Source organism: Daphnia carinata, chromosome 8, assembly GCF_022539665.2.
Source record: "Daphnia carinata strain CSIRO-1 chromosome 8, CSIRO_AGI_Dcar_HiC_V3, whole genome shotgun sequence".
Lineage (NCBI taxonomy): Eukaryota > Metazoa > Arthropoda > Branchiopoda > Diplostraca > Daphniidae > Daphnia > Daphnia carinata.
In genome coordinates this window covers 2,965,741-2,983,045 of record NC_081338.1, presented here as the reverse complement: position 1 = coordinate 2,983,045, position 17,305 = coordinate 2,965,741, and the positions used below count along the sequence as shown (strand labels likewise).

General features: G+C 44.6%; 1 protein-coding gene across 1 annotated transcript; it reads right to left on the bottom strand.

Annotated features, from left to right (window-relative positions):
• Positions 1-5,901: 5,901 nt before the first annotated feature.
• Positions 5,902-17,305, bottom strand: LOC130703983 (ankyrin repeat and SAM domain-containing protein 1A-like). The gene is made up of 17 exons (XM_057525447.2): positions 17,288-17,305; positions 17,030-17,195; positions 16,836-16,916; positions 16,604-16,760; positions 15,673-16,189; positions 15,342-15,603; positions 14,900-15,242; positions 14,041-14,643; positions 13,761-13,953; positions 11,531-11,660; positions 11,228-11,421; positions 9,560-9,726; positions 9,043-9,468; positions 8,648-8,965; positions 8,396-8,560; positions 8,036-8,176; positions 5,902-7,951 (listed from the first exon to the last, which is right to left on the bottom strand). Coding segments are annotated over exons 1-17 (4,506 nt in total). The 5' UTR covers positions 17,289-17,305; the 3' UTR covers positions 5,902-7,309.

The window sequence follows — 17,305 nt, the reverse complement described above, 5'->3', positions numbered from 1 at the left end:
TGCCTTTGCAAAAAAAAACAAACAAGGAATGATGTAATGTTAATGTAGTCCTATATTTGGCATGCAACTCCCCTTGCTCTCTCTTTTTTTTCCCAGTCCCTACATAAATCTTTATCTACTGATTAGATTTGTTAGCAGTTCCTTTTTTTCTTCTTTTCAATCGTGCACAGCCATCACTCCCCTTTTTCCCCAATATATCTATACATCTAGACATATCAATGGCTCGATTCAAGGAGGGATTGCTAAAGTTCTCCCCTCACGGCTGCACTCTCGATTTTCTTTTTGATATCCTGTGCTCTATGGCTGCTGCTGTTCCTGCTCCAACAGTGATGAGTTCATCGACGTTGAGAATGCGCCTACTGATCTTGGCCAGTGGAGCGCAAAAGCCATTAGCTACGCATGTCAAGCCATCATGCACAGCTGTATGTTAAGGCAAAAGCTTCGTGACGGATGCCATAGTTCCTTCTTTTTTTTTCGAGGGGGCCATCCGGTGACGTCGTTTTACGTTGTCTGCAAGAACTCGTCATCAAAAAAAAAAAAAAATTTACCGATGTCTTGATCGTCGTTCGTGCATCGTCATCGCACTATCGACAAATTGATACGTGGCTCTATTCATTTGCGTACATTCGCTTGCTCGTACACATGGAATCCCACGCATTTCCACTATCTGCTACGTCCTCATTTAATTCGCCTTGATGAATGTTGTGTATTTCTACAATTGTTTAGCGTGTTCGAGTATAAAAAGAAGATAATTCCAAAGCTGTCCTGGACACAAGCGGAACTCTCGTCTTCAAAGTGCCAGGGTAGGAAAACAGAGGCATATAATCTCAACTAATCGCGATGCTATGATAAAAGCCCTTTCCTGCTTCTGATGAGGACCGGTCTCGTTTTCACGCTCGGTTGACCCAAGTCCCGGAATCTTTCTCGTCTCTCACTAAATCTCCGAATCACTCCCCCACTCCTTGCGTATAGCTCTTATGTATCAGCTTTTGCTCTATATATCTTTCCCCCCTTTTACAAGGGTCACTATATTCTATGTATCATAAAGAAGAAAAAAAAAAGGGCAGAGCTCATGGGGTGGGCGATGGCGGTCAGTGTTGTATTACGCAACGGGTTAGTGTGGTGCCCCACAAATATGTACCCTTCATTTTGTCAGGACGAGTGGGCAAAGGCCAAAACAGTTATCTTTGTAGCATTTGCTCACGGCTCATAAAGCAGGGCCACCACCTATCGAGTTTGTTCTCTTCTTCCATTTAATGGCGTTTTGCGGATGCGAAGGAAATCAAGCTTCCACTCTCTTTAACCCTCAAAACGCGTCTGACAATCCTGGAACTAAAAGAAAACAATTGAAGGTAGACGTCTGTGATGGATATGCCTTAATGGGCTGTTGGAAGTGATTGTCGAGTTCATAATCGATACTGAAAATATCCTCTCTACCATAGTAACAAGAACTAGACGTCAAGTGGAAGGCAGCCAACTCTTTCTGCTTTTTATTTTTTTATTTTTGGATCCAACAGCTTGTATACTTAAGACTCCATGTTTTTCTCTCTTCGTTTCTGGAAGGAAGAAAAAAATAAGATATCAAGGATCCCCGGAATTGTGGGGGAAGAAGGAAATGGCAGAGGTGGAGCTCGGATGATAAGGGGGTGGCGGCCCGAAGGCGGGATGCAATCGAAGCTGGATAACTAGGGAGGAGAGTGAAGAGAATGGCGGAGGAGGATCCTCGCTAGTATATTGGTTCTTTTTTTCCAGTCATGGAAAGAAACCCTTCAGGGCGGAGTCTGAATTCCATCCGGTTTTTCTTCTTCTTCGTTTTCTTCTATCTCGTACTTCCAGCAGGCATCTTCCTTTCCATTTGACAGCACAGATAATAACGCAAAGTCTTTTGCGGAATAACTAGCATTAACTTAAACATTCCCTAACTCTATCTACGACCTAATAGAGTAAGAACACACGAAAAACTAACGCCATCCGCAGGTAACGACGAGTTTGGACGACCTCTCGTTTTATCGCACTACGTTGATGACTAACATCCGTCGAGAAACATTGAAATTTCTGGAACAATGTCGACCATAAAAGGACACAATAATTCGAAGCCGAGTGAAAGGTGTCTGAAGAAAAAGCGAGGACTGGCATATTGGTCGGACCTTCCACTTTCCTTTATACTGTGCCGCATTCTGGTCGAGTTCAGTTGACTGGCACAATCAGTTTCCAGGCAGTAGTCAGTCAGCCCACCTCGATCGTAGCAATAGGAGGATATATAAGAACACCAGCAGTTTCCGCGTTATATGTATCGTATCGAACGGCTCTGGTGGGTGGATTCCATATAAAAGGGCGGGAGTGAAGAGGTGGAGAGGCGGGGGGGGGGGGGTTCTATTACCACGCTTTTGCGGGAATCTGAACGACAGGTCCCGACGGATGGATCGGATGAATAGAGAATCGGCGTTGCGGCTAAATGCAAAATTACACGAAGCGGTGAGCAATCTCCCAGCCGTGATCCGTGATGAAACACACAGATGCACACTTTACACACACTCTCTCTCTCTCTCTCTCTAGGTTGTGCCCCGCTCTTCTTCCACTATGTTTCCTCCGGATGAAAACTGAGTATATAAGGTATCTGCTCGGGCTAGCAGAAAGTTACGTCCCCCCCTCTCTATCGTTTCTCTTCCGTTGACATCGACGCGCTCGCTCCTTCAGGCTTGGCCTGTGCGAATCGTGGAGGGCCTAACCAATCCCGTATGAGCCAATTAGATGCTTTGCACCTGTCTGCTCGGCTGAAGCTAAGAGTGGACAGAAGCCTCTTCAGCCATGTCATCTGTCTAACAATCCACTAGCAGCAGTTGCACTTTCAGCGTTCTGTCGTATTATTTCATTATAATTATGACTGTATAACCAGGGTAAACCTGATTTATATTCCATTTTTTTTTCTTAATATATTAATGAAATTCCCCCCATTATCTTTGTGTTTTTTTTGTTGTGGTAAAAATCTATCTGCATTGGCATCGAAGGTAACCCGAGAAACAGCCAGATCAAAGTGAGTGATATCCAGTAACAGGAATAGGTGTGGTGCCGGGTGGTCCAGCTTGATTTCCCCTTGCACAGCCAACGATTACGCTTGTCTGCAGAATAAAATTTAGAGAGTGAAATGCCAATTAGCCAGAATCGTAATTGAACTGACACCCGTCAACTTGGATGGACTTTCACGGTGCACGCAATACAGTAGGCACCTTTCACGCTGAGTTAATGTCATTAACCTAGACGGAAAACTGGACATTCCTATAACTTTCGAAAATGATATAGTTAATGCAACTAATGTTTTCCTACATCGACTAACTGCGGCCCGAAGCCGCTAATAAAATAAAACATAGCCCATCTTTTAGGTATATTGTTCTTATTCAATTTCAGACGAGACTATTGCGCGTCAATTTAATTTATTTATACACATTCATCAGTTTTATAATTTAACTATTCTGATAATTATTTATAACATCAAAATTTTTAACTTTCACAACATACTGAAACTCTAACAGAGCGTGCACATCTCAATGTGGCAACCATCTCCAATGAATTCTTTTTCAATTTCATTCCTCAGCCTCGGCACGCGCATTTCATTTTTCTGGGAAATCGAAAACTGCATTATATGCACTTAAGGACACAAGGCTCTCGTCTTTTCTGTCGCCATGTCATTCATCCTGCAAGTCACCGATGTATAGACTACAGAACATCCTTTCGGTCAGACAGTGTTAAGATCGTTGGGTCTGCGTGGCGGCTCGTTCAACCGTAGCCAGCCCCGTGGTTAAAAATGAGAAACAGGCCGTTTGTTCAATGCACAGCCGCCGAATATACAACAAAGATAACCCCATAAAAAAAAGTCCATGATCAGATCCCCTAAAAAAAATAATATTCCGGACGAACGAACTAACCTCACGTCATCACAGTGTTTTTTAGATGACAGGCAATGCCCACTGCTTCGATGTGGAATTTTGTTTGTATTCCTACAAACTTATCCGGCTCCCATCTTCCTTTTCCCTCTTTTTATTTCTATTTTAAAAAGCACGTTATTCTTTTTTTCTTCTCTTCGTTTGCTTCCTTTTCTTTTTCTCTGCTGTCAATCCGTCTTTTGATACTTCGGGCGTATAGTCTTCCATATAGGGTGGCCAAACCGCTGCGGGTGGCCCACGTCTTTTGTGCTTTCTATTTTCTGTATGCTCTTTGACGCCCCCTCCGGGATCGTGACATCTTATTCTGATACATTTGTGTCTCGCATGTATATGTATACTCAATGCACATAAACAGAGAAATGAGAATGACAATCTTCTCGTTCCTCTCTGTTCCGTCCGTCGGATTTATTTCGCCCTCGAATCGTTAGACAAGAAAGAAGGAGAGCAAAGAGACGAATAGCTGGTCTCTATAAACATGTAAAGAGATGAGAAGGAGAGATGGCCGTCGAGAGAAAACCTCAAATATTTGAAGAGAGACTCGTTAGGAGATGGGGGGGTGCGCGCACACGGCACTTGTCTTTCTCAATGCTGTGCAGATTGCGTGGGTTGTGTGCACCTCACATTCCCCCCTCCCCCCCCCCCCCCGACCACTTTTTATTATTTTATTTATTTCTACCTATTTTTTTTGTGTGTGTGTGTATGTCTTTTCATCCTACACAGAGTTCCATCGCCGTCATGAAGCTATGAAAAAGCTCTCGGTCGAAGAAGTATAGGTCCACCATGGGGACATATATCATATTCAAGTAGACGTCTGTGTGTTATGGGGAATCGTTGATAACTTGATAGGGATATTGTACCTTCTGGTTACCTCCTAAGCCACGTGTTTGAGTCGAACGAGCATGATGCCGTCTCTTTAGCGTTCCGTGTCTATATGCATTATGCAATCATTCTAATCGAAAAGCTCTTTCACTCAGATGAACTCACTTCCTTTATTTTGCTGTGCACGCAAGTTAATTGCTGCAACAGCTTGCGACGTGCCGTCTGTACGACACGCGCCATGATCAGAAATTAACATTTGATCACACAGTTAAACATGGCGATAGATTGACAACATCGCAGGAAGGACATCGGCCTGTTCTTAAAGGAAAAGGACTACTGCGAATGCGGCAGAGATGCAATGCGTTCGCCTTGGCACAACGATTTTTGCATACGTACATGACAAAACGCGTTTAGTTAATTGGCAAACAATAGTGTGTTATTGTTAGATGAGAGCAAACTTTGAACATTTTTGGGGTGGCGCAGAATTTGGCTAACTAAGAGCCAGGGAATAAAGAGCTCAATGTGAGGGAGCGATGAGAGAGGATAGGGGGGGATTTCGGAGGGCGTCGTTGAGCAAGTACTGGAACATGAGGGCATACAGTCTCTCCACATCTCATACCCAGCGACTCTGACTTCCGGATGAGCGCACTTGACTGCTTTTTACGTCGATAGGAAAAAAAAAACGAAAGGGAAACGAGACGCGTTTTGAGTATTTGCGTGTGTATATATATACAAGCTTTTTCGTTCAAACAGTCAACAACACAGTTGTACCAACTATATAGGATGACGAAAGACTCTTTCTTTGCTAGTCGTTCCCTCTTTGATTGATTTGATTTCTTTTTTTCTTTTTTGAGCTCTCCTCTTTTCGTACTCACAGTCGTTCACAAATGGGAAAGTGTTCTCAACACTCCACCCTTCTTCTTTTTCGCTATGCATCTAACTGAAATCTAATTTGATCTATATGCAGATGAGCTGCTGCCGACTCGTCGAGTGCAAATGAAGGCTGATGGATGCTTTCCATTTGGCACCGACGAAAACGACCGAGAAGTGTTGGAAAATGGCCATTTTCTTATTCTAATCTCCAATTCTTTTTTATGCGTGCGTGTTGCATTTATTAAATCGATTGAACACAAAGAGATCATTCGTTTTAAAGGGTGTAATGATCGATGACGTGGAGTCTTGATTTCTCCGATTGCACAATTAGTTTGTAATAGACTGGTTCCATCAAATAAAAGAGGAAAAGAGAGAAACAAAAAGACAGCAGCACGAGAGAGAGGGCCTTAACAACGATCCGTTACAAAAATCATTAGTCAAGGTGGTGTACATCATGGTCAATACACGTAGCCCATGACCAGAGAAGGGAATACTGCAGAGAAATATAAATAATTGCCGAGGAATAGGCAGGAATTCAAGGGTCTACATCGCACAAGAAAATTGTAATCGGACATCTGGAGATGCGCAGCCCGAAACGGCATTTGTAAACTCCATTTAGTTTTTTTTTTTTCGAGCCATTGGCGCATAGCAAAACACACATCACACAGCCATGTACAAAATTAGAGCCTAGAAACTGTACAAGAGACACAAATCGAGGTGCCACAGCAACACACGTCATCTCTTAATGTTTAGTTCTAATGATTTTGATCGAGAGCCAACAGCAACGTTTCAAATTGTTCCCGTGACTTGAACTATCGCCACCCTCAGCAAACAGCAGAAACTCATATCCGTACAAGACCAATCCCAAATCAGACAAGTAAATCTGCATGGTTTTCAATTCATCAAACGAGATCTTCCAAATGCAATTTGAATAGAATCCGTTCACATTCAAACAGGTGGCGATGGCGTTCCAGAAATTTATTAAAAAATGGAAGAGAGATCTCTAAATATTGTAGACGGTTATGTGGATGTAATACTCACGTACATTTTGCTTTCAGAAACAAATACTTTTCACTATATCAATAAGCTGTTCGTGTCGAAAACATTTTGGCCAATAACGAGGGCTGTAACGATTTATCTAGCACACAATTTAAGTTCAACAAAACACTCGGAGAAAATGTTTCATTTTTTTTTCCTCTTCCGCACGAATTCCAACGAGAAACAGTGAATCGTTGGTATAGCCATTTTGCAAATTTGAAACATGAGCGCAAATAAAAAAAAAAGAAGCTGCTGCATGAACAATTCCATCGTCCTCTTGTCTTTTAGGGGACCTTACAGAAACCCAGTCAGGCACAATCTAATACTATAGGCTTCTATTGCGGAATATGGGTACATCCATTCCCTATACGTTCATGACTTTCATATTTAGACGCGTATCAGGAAATATAAAAGGGGAGCGAGACCAAAGCGGGTCGAATGTGTACCCGACAACGAAATCAAGCCGTGACTCGAATGAATAAAGAAGAACATGGTATAGCTGACCTAGTAGCGAAGAAAAAGGATGTTTGAAATAGTTAAAGAGCAAATCAAGATATAAAAAAAGCTTGAGGGGCTCACATTCAAAGAGTATAAGAAGCAATCTCATGTTTTTCTTCTGCTTTCTTTCTTTTTCTAATTTAAAGCTCATCTTTGGCGGCCAGAGGGGCTCGTCCCGATCCGATTGATGACACCGAAGTTGACGAAGGATGCGAGATCATCGTGGCATTCGTCGGCCTATTGCTGGCCTGAAGGCTGGCCAGGTTGGATTCAGATTGCAGCCGAGTTTCGATCATGGCGCTGGCGGCACCAGACGCTACGGGCATACAGTCCACGCTCGAATGAGAGCGTGCGTGACTGATACCCTGAGTGCCAGGTCGTTGGTGAAGCAACGCCGTCCCCAGTTTGGGTTTCGGTGGCAAAACAGTAGGTTTCGGCCCGATTTTTCGATTCGGATCTACAACATACCGTCCCACTCCAGCCGGTTTGTTATTGGTAGCTGCAGTGGATGTCGCAATAGGAGTAACTGTTGGAGGCTGTGCTACTGCCGTTGTCACTTTAACGGCTGGGGGTATCGTCACGGCCGTCGTGGCGCTCGAATTCGATAATACTGGTACGACTAACGGAGAGGGAGAACGTTGAACTGGTGAATTCAACAGCGCTGGAACAGTTGGTTGACTAGAATCCTCCTTGCAAGGACTGCAGACTTCTTGGCGGAGAACAAGTTGATAGGCCACTTCGAACGCTTGGCCTAACGTTAAGATGACTTCAGTCGCCAAATCCTTAAACGTTGAACAAGGTCAAACACGTCAACTAGCTGGAAAAAAAAAAACAAAAACAAAAAACAAAACACAATAGACACTCACCATCGAGTGGACCTGGAAAACGTGGCAGAAATGATCCTGCGTCGATTCGTGATCCTTGGTGATGTAGGCGAAATGGGTCAGGTCGTCGGCGTCCTGGCAGGCCCAGTTGATGTTGCGGATCTCGTGCTTGCAGATGGTCTCCTATCGGGCGGAAACGATAGGCGTGAAATTCAAATCGGCGCAACGAAACAAAAATCAAATCGTTGGTGGTCCAAATGCAATGGCGCGCGCCGCATCGACCAGCGGTGCGTGCGGTCGTGGGAAAACGGGCATCGGTACGACAATTGAATCCACTCACATTGTCTTTACCTACACACACACACACACACATCATAGCCGTTGGTTAAATGTATACAATACCTGATTATGCGGGTCGAGAAACTGGACGCCATTGATGGAAATGGCCAAAACAATACTGGTCGTCCGTCTGCCACCTTCTTCCGCTTTCTTCTTCTTCAGCTTCTGGATGGATCGTTTGGTCGATTCGGTTCCACGGACGTGCCTTAGCAACGTCGAGCCCAAGTACTGGTCACGAAAGATTAAACCTCGTTACACCGTCCCACTGACATTCTTCCTAATTGAAAATTAATTGTAGAGTGGGGCACTACTCACCTGGGCTTTGTAACAGACACCCGGTCGTAAGAGATTTTGAGGTTCGTGTCGCCACTTGGTGGCCACCGTCTTGGTTATGCCGACGACCAAATCTGTAGGGTTACGGATGGTTAGTTCACCTAGCAAACGTTCCACCGGTTGGCGGGCATGTTTCGCATCCAGCGGAGGTTGTGGAGCCGGCCGCGATTTCCTTCTGCCCAGCGTGTTGTTCGCGTTCTTGTTGCCGACTTCGTTAACACAGGATTGTACTAGCGGAGCACCCATTGTTTCAATCATCTTCTGGCTGATTTCATCCTCCAGCCGGGCAAGACTAGTCGACTAAACATATCCCCGTTGGACCATTACTTTAACTCAAGGCAAAATTAGGATTAAAGAAAATCTAGTAATCAACTTACGATAAATTTAAGATCGGAAGACATAGCTGTTAAATCATCCTGGCTTTCAAGTGGTTTACTATGAGCGGGAGCAGCAACGGAACCGTTGCACACCTTGGCCGGATGCGGTTGCACTCTGTTGCCCAGGGAGGCGAGGATGCGTCGAACGTGGCCGACCAACTTGATCTCGACGACGGTCGTCAGCTCGACTTCCCAGATGCGGCCGACTCGCTCCATGTCGTCGTAGCGGTTCTTGCGGAACTGTTCGCTGTAGTGGTCCAAGCGAAGCAGATGCAGCCATTGGTCGACCGTCTCCGGCCAGCCCGCCGAATCCATCTTGTGCAGCGGCGTTTTCAACAACATCGATGCCTTCACCAACTGCCTCCGGTGTTCTGAATCCAACACGCCAATATCCAACAAGCTGGAGTCATCAACAATGCCATCGCCCTGTTTTCGTTTCAGTAAAAATTCCAACTTGAATTTTTGATTGACATTTTTGAATATGAAAACAAAAAAGATGGGGAAGAAAAATTCGGACCAGGAAGTCAATGTCGTCAAATCCATTGGCAATGAACAGGCCGAGATAATGTTGAAATCCGAGCGACAGCAGCCAGTCTGCTACGTTATCGTGGCCGTGATTGCCGATCGGCGGCACTTCGATCACGTCCTCGTTCTTGGCTTCCACCGGCGCTCCACCCATGGCATCTGACACACAATGAACAAATTATAATAACACTCAGCTATGAAAGCCAAAATAAAAATCACGAATTGAACTAAACAGGTTAGTTGGCAAAAGGCAAAGAACCGATGCATTTTGAACTCTAACCGAAACTGAGCGATGTAGTTCGACGGGAGCACTTGCACCGAGGTGTTAGACGCCTCTTCGGTGAACAATCGTATGCCAAAATTTCTTGCATTGGCGACCACGTTTCGACTCTACACACTTGGAGAGAGAGAGAGAGAGGCAACGTTCAGTCACCGTGAAAGCGGTCAGGGCACGCGATACTATTACCTCCTCTCTCTCTCCTTTATTGTACAAAATAACAACAAACTTTCGGTTTGCGGTGATTTTCTCGTTTGCGACGCGTTTTCTCTTACGTTTAGCCGGGATGACAACCAGGCAAGTAAAGAGAAAGAAAAATTGGGTATCCCTTATTTTTTTTTTTTTTTTTTTTTTTTCGTTCAACAACAAAGATATGCTGTACCCAGTAGCGTACTACGAGCCAAATAGTTTAGCACTGAAGGGGAAAAAAAAAATACATAAGAAAATATGAAAGGAGTAGCCAGTAAGAATGCCGCTGTGCTGCTAGTGCGGCAGCGGAGCGTGAGCTGCGGTCGATTATCCCTTCTTGCCTTCATATCCAAACGTAAAGATCCAATACTGGCTAACGTCCGTCACGCCATTTAGACGTTGGCTCACACACACACACAGGAAATTACCAGCTGCTTCCACTCGGCATTCACGGGAAAGGAAATCAAACAAGGCAACACTGACGGAACCAACAGCAAAAGACGATCTGGCCGACTGGCATTTTCTTTCGCCCCGTTTAAAAAAAAAAAGACGGATTATATCCTCTTACCTCCTTAGTTATACGTACAAACAGTGTCATGTATACGTGACGTAAAAAATTCAATGACTGTGCTTGAAAGGTCTCGATATGTTCGACCTCGCCAAAAAAAAAAAAAAAAAAAAAAAAAGAAAAAGAGAGCAACGAAACCAAACAAAATAGAAAATCGATTCGGGCTAGTCAATTATGATTGTCTGCTGCATGCTTTTCTCTTTGGGATCGCATTCTATTTTTTTTTTCAATAGGAAAAAAAAAAAAAAAATGTTTAGGAAACAATGCAAAAACAGAGTCGGCTTTCACTTCCTCGAAAAGTACGGCACGAAACGACTGGAGCGAGTCTGTGAAAATTGTTCTCGCTCTTTTCCTTCTAACCGAATTAAGAAGAGGTTATTAGCAGCGGCTATTACGCTTAGAAAGAAGGGATTTTTACAGCTAGTTTCTTTTAAAAGTCCATAGAAACTTTCGTATCTATGTTTCCTCATGCGTCCACTGTTTTTCCATCTTTAATTGTGTGACACATAAAAGCCATTAAGTCTATCGTTCGGTTGGGTAAAACGCGTAACGAACGGCGATGGCAGTTCGACTCTAACGTCCCATCTATTGCTAACAATTCAACTAGAAATAGATGCGAAACTCACCGAGTTTATTTTGAAATTCGCGCTGCACGGCGCCAAGCAGATGTGAGTCATCACCTGCCAACCCATCGCTGACGGATTGCAAGCCGCTGTTGCAAGAGTTGAGCATCTCCACGATTTTGGTCCATTCTTCTTCCTCGTTGAACGGGCTCAAAACTGACAAGCTGGTTCGGTTCTGTCGGTTCCCACCGCTCGCCCTGTAAATCACGCAAACACAAACGAGACTTATTTGATTGCTTGCAACTGATGGCGTCGTGCCAAAAATGTTATCCGAAAAAGATATGTAGCAGAATAAAAATAACTCACCCTTCGCTGATGACGGATGTTGCATCGCTACTGCGATCAGCTGACGACGTAGAAGCGGGGCCATGAGTTGCTAAAGAAGTGGGTCGATCCATGTAAGACTTGATGCCGGGTGCCGATCCTCGTAACAGTCCTGTATTTTCGATGGTTGACGTTTGTCTCTTTCACTTTTGTTTGTTTGTTAAATAAACTATTCACGGCCAACAAGTAACCTGAACAACTGATAGTTCCGTGGTGAGATTACACTCAAATGCAAAGGCACCGCGTTTCGTTTGACAAACACAGAATTTTAAGACCGATCTGCCTAAACATCCAAGTCGAGCGCACGTACTGACATTCAAGTACGAACGCTTTTGGACGGGGTAGACCGAGATAAGATACGCAATTGAACGGTTTGAAATAGCGTTAATACCATGTTTCACACGCCAGCGTCTTTAGTCATACGGGATCTCATTTTTCGTTTCGTCTGATACTTTAGACCATATTATCTTCTCTAGCTCACGGTCTCACGAGAGCGATAAGGCTATCATCGCTGACTTTTGACGTAAAATGTAACAAGAAAAGTGAAAACTGATGAATTGAATACACAATGGATACGGAAGTTTGGGAATTGTTGTTGTACAACCATGGGAGCGCGATCAGTGGGTTGAAAACGCGGGCCGCAAATTGAAACGAGGCGCGAGAAAAAACACTGAAAATGTTGGGGCTTGCAAACGGGGGCTGGCACTGACGGCACACAAATCACGAAAATCAACAAGAAACGTAACCGACATAAACAAAAAAAAAATATACATAAATTCTCAGTTTCTCACGATAATGTTGAGGTTGGGGCTACGAGACCCGCGTGAGGAAACAAATCGAGCAGAACTGACATGAGAGAAAAGCGCAAGCAGTGCGTAGAATGCCTTGGCCGTGAGTCAGTCAAAAAGACATGGCTGCCTTACACAGCAGCTGATTGCTGCCATTCTAGGATACCACTTCCTTTTCATTCGCTTCCCCTCCCGCTCTTTTTTTTCCCTTTTCTCTTACGACTTGTAATTCGGTCGGGATTTCGTCACGGCACACGTCTCTCCGGTCACCTTTCGGTGCGTTATGGAAATCAGAGATCGGGGGCCCACGTGAAACTGAGCCCGGCTCGATGCCAAGATCATGCAACTGACGATCGGCTAAAGTTCATATTTCTGTTCATACAAATTCGGGTCACGACGCCAACGAATATCAGTAATTGCGTTGTGACGTTAGCTGAATGCTGGTCTTTTTCTATTGGCCCGTATCCAAGCGGGGGAATAGGTAAAACAAAATAAATAAATAAAGCATAACGCACCACTGAACGTGCCCTCATTTTCACATTCTTCAAGGAAAATGTGGTGAAATAGCCTCGTTCACTTTTGATTCTTATCGTTTTGACTCTGTTGTCTTTCAGGACTCGATTGTTTGTAACACGGAACAAGCCGACCCTGACGTCACGATAAAACAAATACGAAAAAAAAAAACAGACGAACACGACATAATACCAACCACCGTGAGGAATTTGAAGAGGGAAACCGTAAAAAAAAACGATAACGGATAAATAGAGCAGGAGAATGGAAGGGCGTAGCCATGCAAATGATTGTCAATCGTCAGTCCGTAATGAAAGGAAGCCAGCAATAATCAAATCAAACAAATCCAAAATAGACATTGCAAGGGGGAGAATAAAATAAATCAAACAGAATGAAGGGTATACTAGCAACCTAATCAAAGGCACGCCAATTGTCCAGCTCCAAGCGAGATTCATTAATATGTTCGGAAGGTTTGGAGTTTTATTATAAACCAAAAAAAAAGGGGAGAAAAATATAACACGAAAATAACGCACAAAGCAGAATATTAAGGGGGTAAAATTAAAAATGATTTTTAAAAAAATATTTGAGAAAAAAAAGGAGAATCTGATTGGAAAATATGAAGCAATCAACTTAAAACATTCAACAAGACAACGAGTAATTACATTTAGATGTTTTGAAAATTTGACTTTCAAGCACGGTTAATAGAAATATAAAGGAAACAAACAAAATGAAATTTCTGTCTCAAAAAAAAAAACAGTAGCATCAAAAGATAAGGCAAAGGCGAATCGAGGACTGGTGATGGTTGGTTTCCCCATGTTTTTTTTTTTTCAATTCTGTTTTCGCTTTCGTGTCTCTTTTTTTTGTTTGATTTTTATCATCGCTCTAATTAAGGGCTGTATCGACATTGAGCCTACCTTCGTATGGCTGATCACTTGTGACTACCTCCTCCATATTGTCGGCTGACAGGCTTTTTTCCGACAAAGAGAGCGAGACGGACACGGAGCCTCCATTGCTGCTACTGCCCGCCGCATCGCATTCGTTGGAGAAAGTCAAAAAAATTTCTTCTTCCGTTTCTGTTTCCATATCCCGAGATTTACGTTTGAATTCCTTAAAAAAAAATAATAAATGAAAAAAAAACGGTAAATATGAGGAGTCAGATTGCGTCCGCTCGAAAACTTAAAACGAGGTACTTACTTCACTAAGTGGCCTTATCCTTAGATGGATGCTCTGCTCTGCCAAGTGGGCTGGCGGAGGCGGATGATCGGGCGTTGGTGGCATATTGGGCAATCGGGACGGGCTTTCGGGAGTGGTCGAATTCGGCGAAGATGAACCAGACATGGCCGCCAGTGACGTGGTAGTTTGATCTGCCCGATTAAAGCTGACGTTCTCGTAAGCTTTGGAGCCGCCCAGCTCGCGAGGGATGTCGTAGATCGAGTCATCATCCACGCTGACGCCCGAATGATGCAATACAACATTCTCATAAGCCGAAGGCTCCCTTCCGGCCATTGCTACGTATGTGCTTGTACTCTCAACTCGAAATCGCGACCCTGGAACGGCGTCAGACGCATCGGCACGCGACCCCGTACGTGCCAAATACACCAACTCGTAGCCGGACGTGGAGGCAATCGTCGGATTTCTTTTGGCTTGCACTGGGGCAAAAATTGCACTCGGATTCTTCATGTCGACGCTATAGTACAACGTCTGTCGCTGTTTTTGACGGGCAGCAGATCGCGGCAACGACTCGTAATGGACCGATATGCCCTGGAGTTTCCTCGGGGGCTTTTGCGGTGGATTCGGCTGCAATAATCGTAGTAAAAAAACCAAGAAAGGGAATTCACGAATCAGCCATCAAACTTTCCCCGCAAAATACGTTCCTCATCCGGCCAGTGGTTTGCGATTGTATCAATCCAAAAAAAAAAGGAAACATCGCTAATTTCATTCTCGTAACCCAACCTGACATTTCAGCCCTTTCAACCACGACCGTCAGAATTTTTTTTTCCTCATTCGATAAAAATCAAAAGTAAAGCGACCAATAAAAAGAAAAAGAACTTACGGAAACCTTGGTGGTGGGCTGTGCGGTCATCGTTAAGTATTGGTCAGCGCTGTGGCGCGCGTGACTCGACCGTTTGAAAGTGCTGCGATCGATGGCGTCATCTGGTGCCGTAGATTGGTTATCGGAGAGCGAGAGAAAGTCAAGTGATCGTTCGTCGTACGAACGCGATAAGCTATCGTCGTTCGCAATGAAAGCGTCGTCATCGAGTAGGTCCGACTGCGAAGAGCTCCGCTTTTCTCTAGCGCCATCGATGCCGTGACTGTTGCCTTGCTGCTGCTGGAGCCAAGGCAAGGATCGCGGCGGAGGTGGAATCTCGTAGACGCTATTGCTACCCTCGGATTTCCTGTTCAAAACGATAACATTCATCAGCTGGTGGATTGGGGCGGGTTGAATAATAACAGGGGAGATAAAAAAAAAAAAAAAAAAAAAAGGGACTATTTACTGAGAATGGAAAGATGATGAAGATATTTTATGACGACGGCGAGGGAGCGTGATGAAAGAATCAGCTCCTGTAGAGGCGCAAGATGAGGCTGAAATTCGTGACTCCCGCTCGTAATTGTCCCCTCGACCGGATGAGGATAGGGACACGTTCTCGTAGGGCGATCCTGGCGAAAACGATGACGTTGGGAATCGAAACGGCATGCCATTGCCTGGGGAACAGCTGACTAAGTCGCCATCACTTAGCTCGGACGACAGGGCACCATCTGCACCACATCGGATAAGCAGTTAGAAAAATATTATACGCAGGCCGTCGGACGAAATGGGTGACTTACTTTGTATAAGATTCGTGATTTCTTGGACAACTAACGTCGGTAAATCCTGGACAATACGAAGAGCGCTAAAACCTTTTGAATCCTTAAGTGAAACGTTGATACCAGCGTCCAGCAACCGTCGCACCACGTCCACCTTTCCGCATAAAGCGGCTTCATGTAAGGCCGTCCCGGTTTGAGTCAACAACGAGACGGGAAATCCGGCGGCCAGAAGGGCGTCCACTACGGCGCGATGACCGTTGCGGCTGGCCGCGTGGAGAGGCGATGTCTTGGGCTTACCGGACATCTTTCCAGCTTCTTCTAGTCTTGATTGGTTTTTATACATTTCAATCAATTCCGGATGTGTTTGCAGTAAGAGCTCGACCGCCTCCAGCCGGCCGTACTGGGCCGCCAGATCAAGGGCCGTTTCATCGCGGACATTCCGATGGCTAGGATCAGCTCCGTACTTGAGCAGAAGGCTCACGACGCCCGTATGGCCGTACTGGGCAGCGCAGTGTAGAGCTGTTTCATTGTCCTTGTTCTACATGCCAGATTGGAAATCCGAGACATGAATAAAATAAAGTCCTAAGTAAGACCACCCCTTTGCTAGTGTAGCAACTGAGGCTAAACAGCGACTGGCCGATCGATAGAATCAATGAGCGTGCGCTCGCTCTGGTGCCTAACGATCGATATTTTACCAAAAGCTCTTTGCTCTTAAAGCACGTCAAGATCATCCCATTAGCCTAGACAAATGCAGCTGTCCTCTTACAAATCACTTGAGCCATATTTTAAAGGAGGGTTTCATCATTGAGCTGTTTAAGCCCTAACCTTAATAAAGATTGAAATAGTCATATCTACTGATGATTAAACAAATGGCTATGTTGCCTTGGGTTACAGCCTGGCTCGAGATGCACACAAAGATATTAGATGGAAGGATGATCAGAAATAGGCTGACCTTCAGGTTGATCTGGGTAACACGGACACCACTGGTCAGCAAGAGGCGAACAATATCAGCATGACCAGCCCAAGCAGCTAGATGAAGTGGTGATGATCCCTTGCCGTCCACAATGTTAGGTGAGGCTTCATGCTCCAGAAGCAGCACAACAATCTCCCTATATAAACAGAAATTTCACTATATATATTTTGTTTTCACAATACATAGCTTTTTTGTTAGAGAAATAGCTTACCGATGGCCATTGAGTGAGGCATGGTGGAGTGCTGAGTATCCCGATGAATCTTGGACATTGGATCCGGGACCCCTTCTTAAACTAGAAAGTACAGAGCCAGAAATAAGATTAGGCAAATAGTGATATGCAACTGAATTTATGCAGTAGAATTATGGTAGTTTCAATAAGCTTGTAGGTTATCTACTTGTGTTTACCTCGCAAGGGGCCCGCCCCTTTTAGCTTTGGAATTGAGCAGCTTCTCAACCGCGACAACATTTCCGTTTCGTGCAGCTTCGAGAAATTCCTGGTCCTTTCCCATGGCCCACACGCTGAAAAACAGCGACGAATTACCGGTATGAGCACCAAAAATTGAGTAGACCACTAAAAGCAAAGGAAAACATCACAACAATTCTTGGGTTTGAGAAACGTCATCGATCAGGCAGCCGCCATCGCTGGCGCAATACGTGACTCACTTGTTTGTTGTTTCCCCT

Coding starts and splice junctions, on each gene's coding strand:
- LOC130703983 (XM_057525447.2), bottom strand. Junction 16,761..16,835: donor GCCTCACTCAATGGCCATCG/GTAAGCTATTTC, acceptor CTGTTTATATAG/GGAGATTGTTGTGCTGCTTC. Junction 16,190..16,603: donor TTACCCAGATCAACCTGAAG/GTCAGCCTATTT, acceptor TCTGGCATGTAG/AACAAGGACAATGAAACAGC.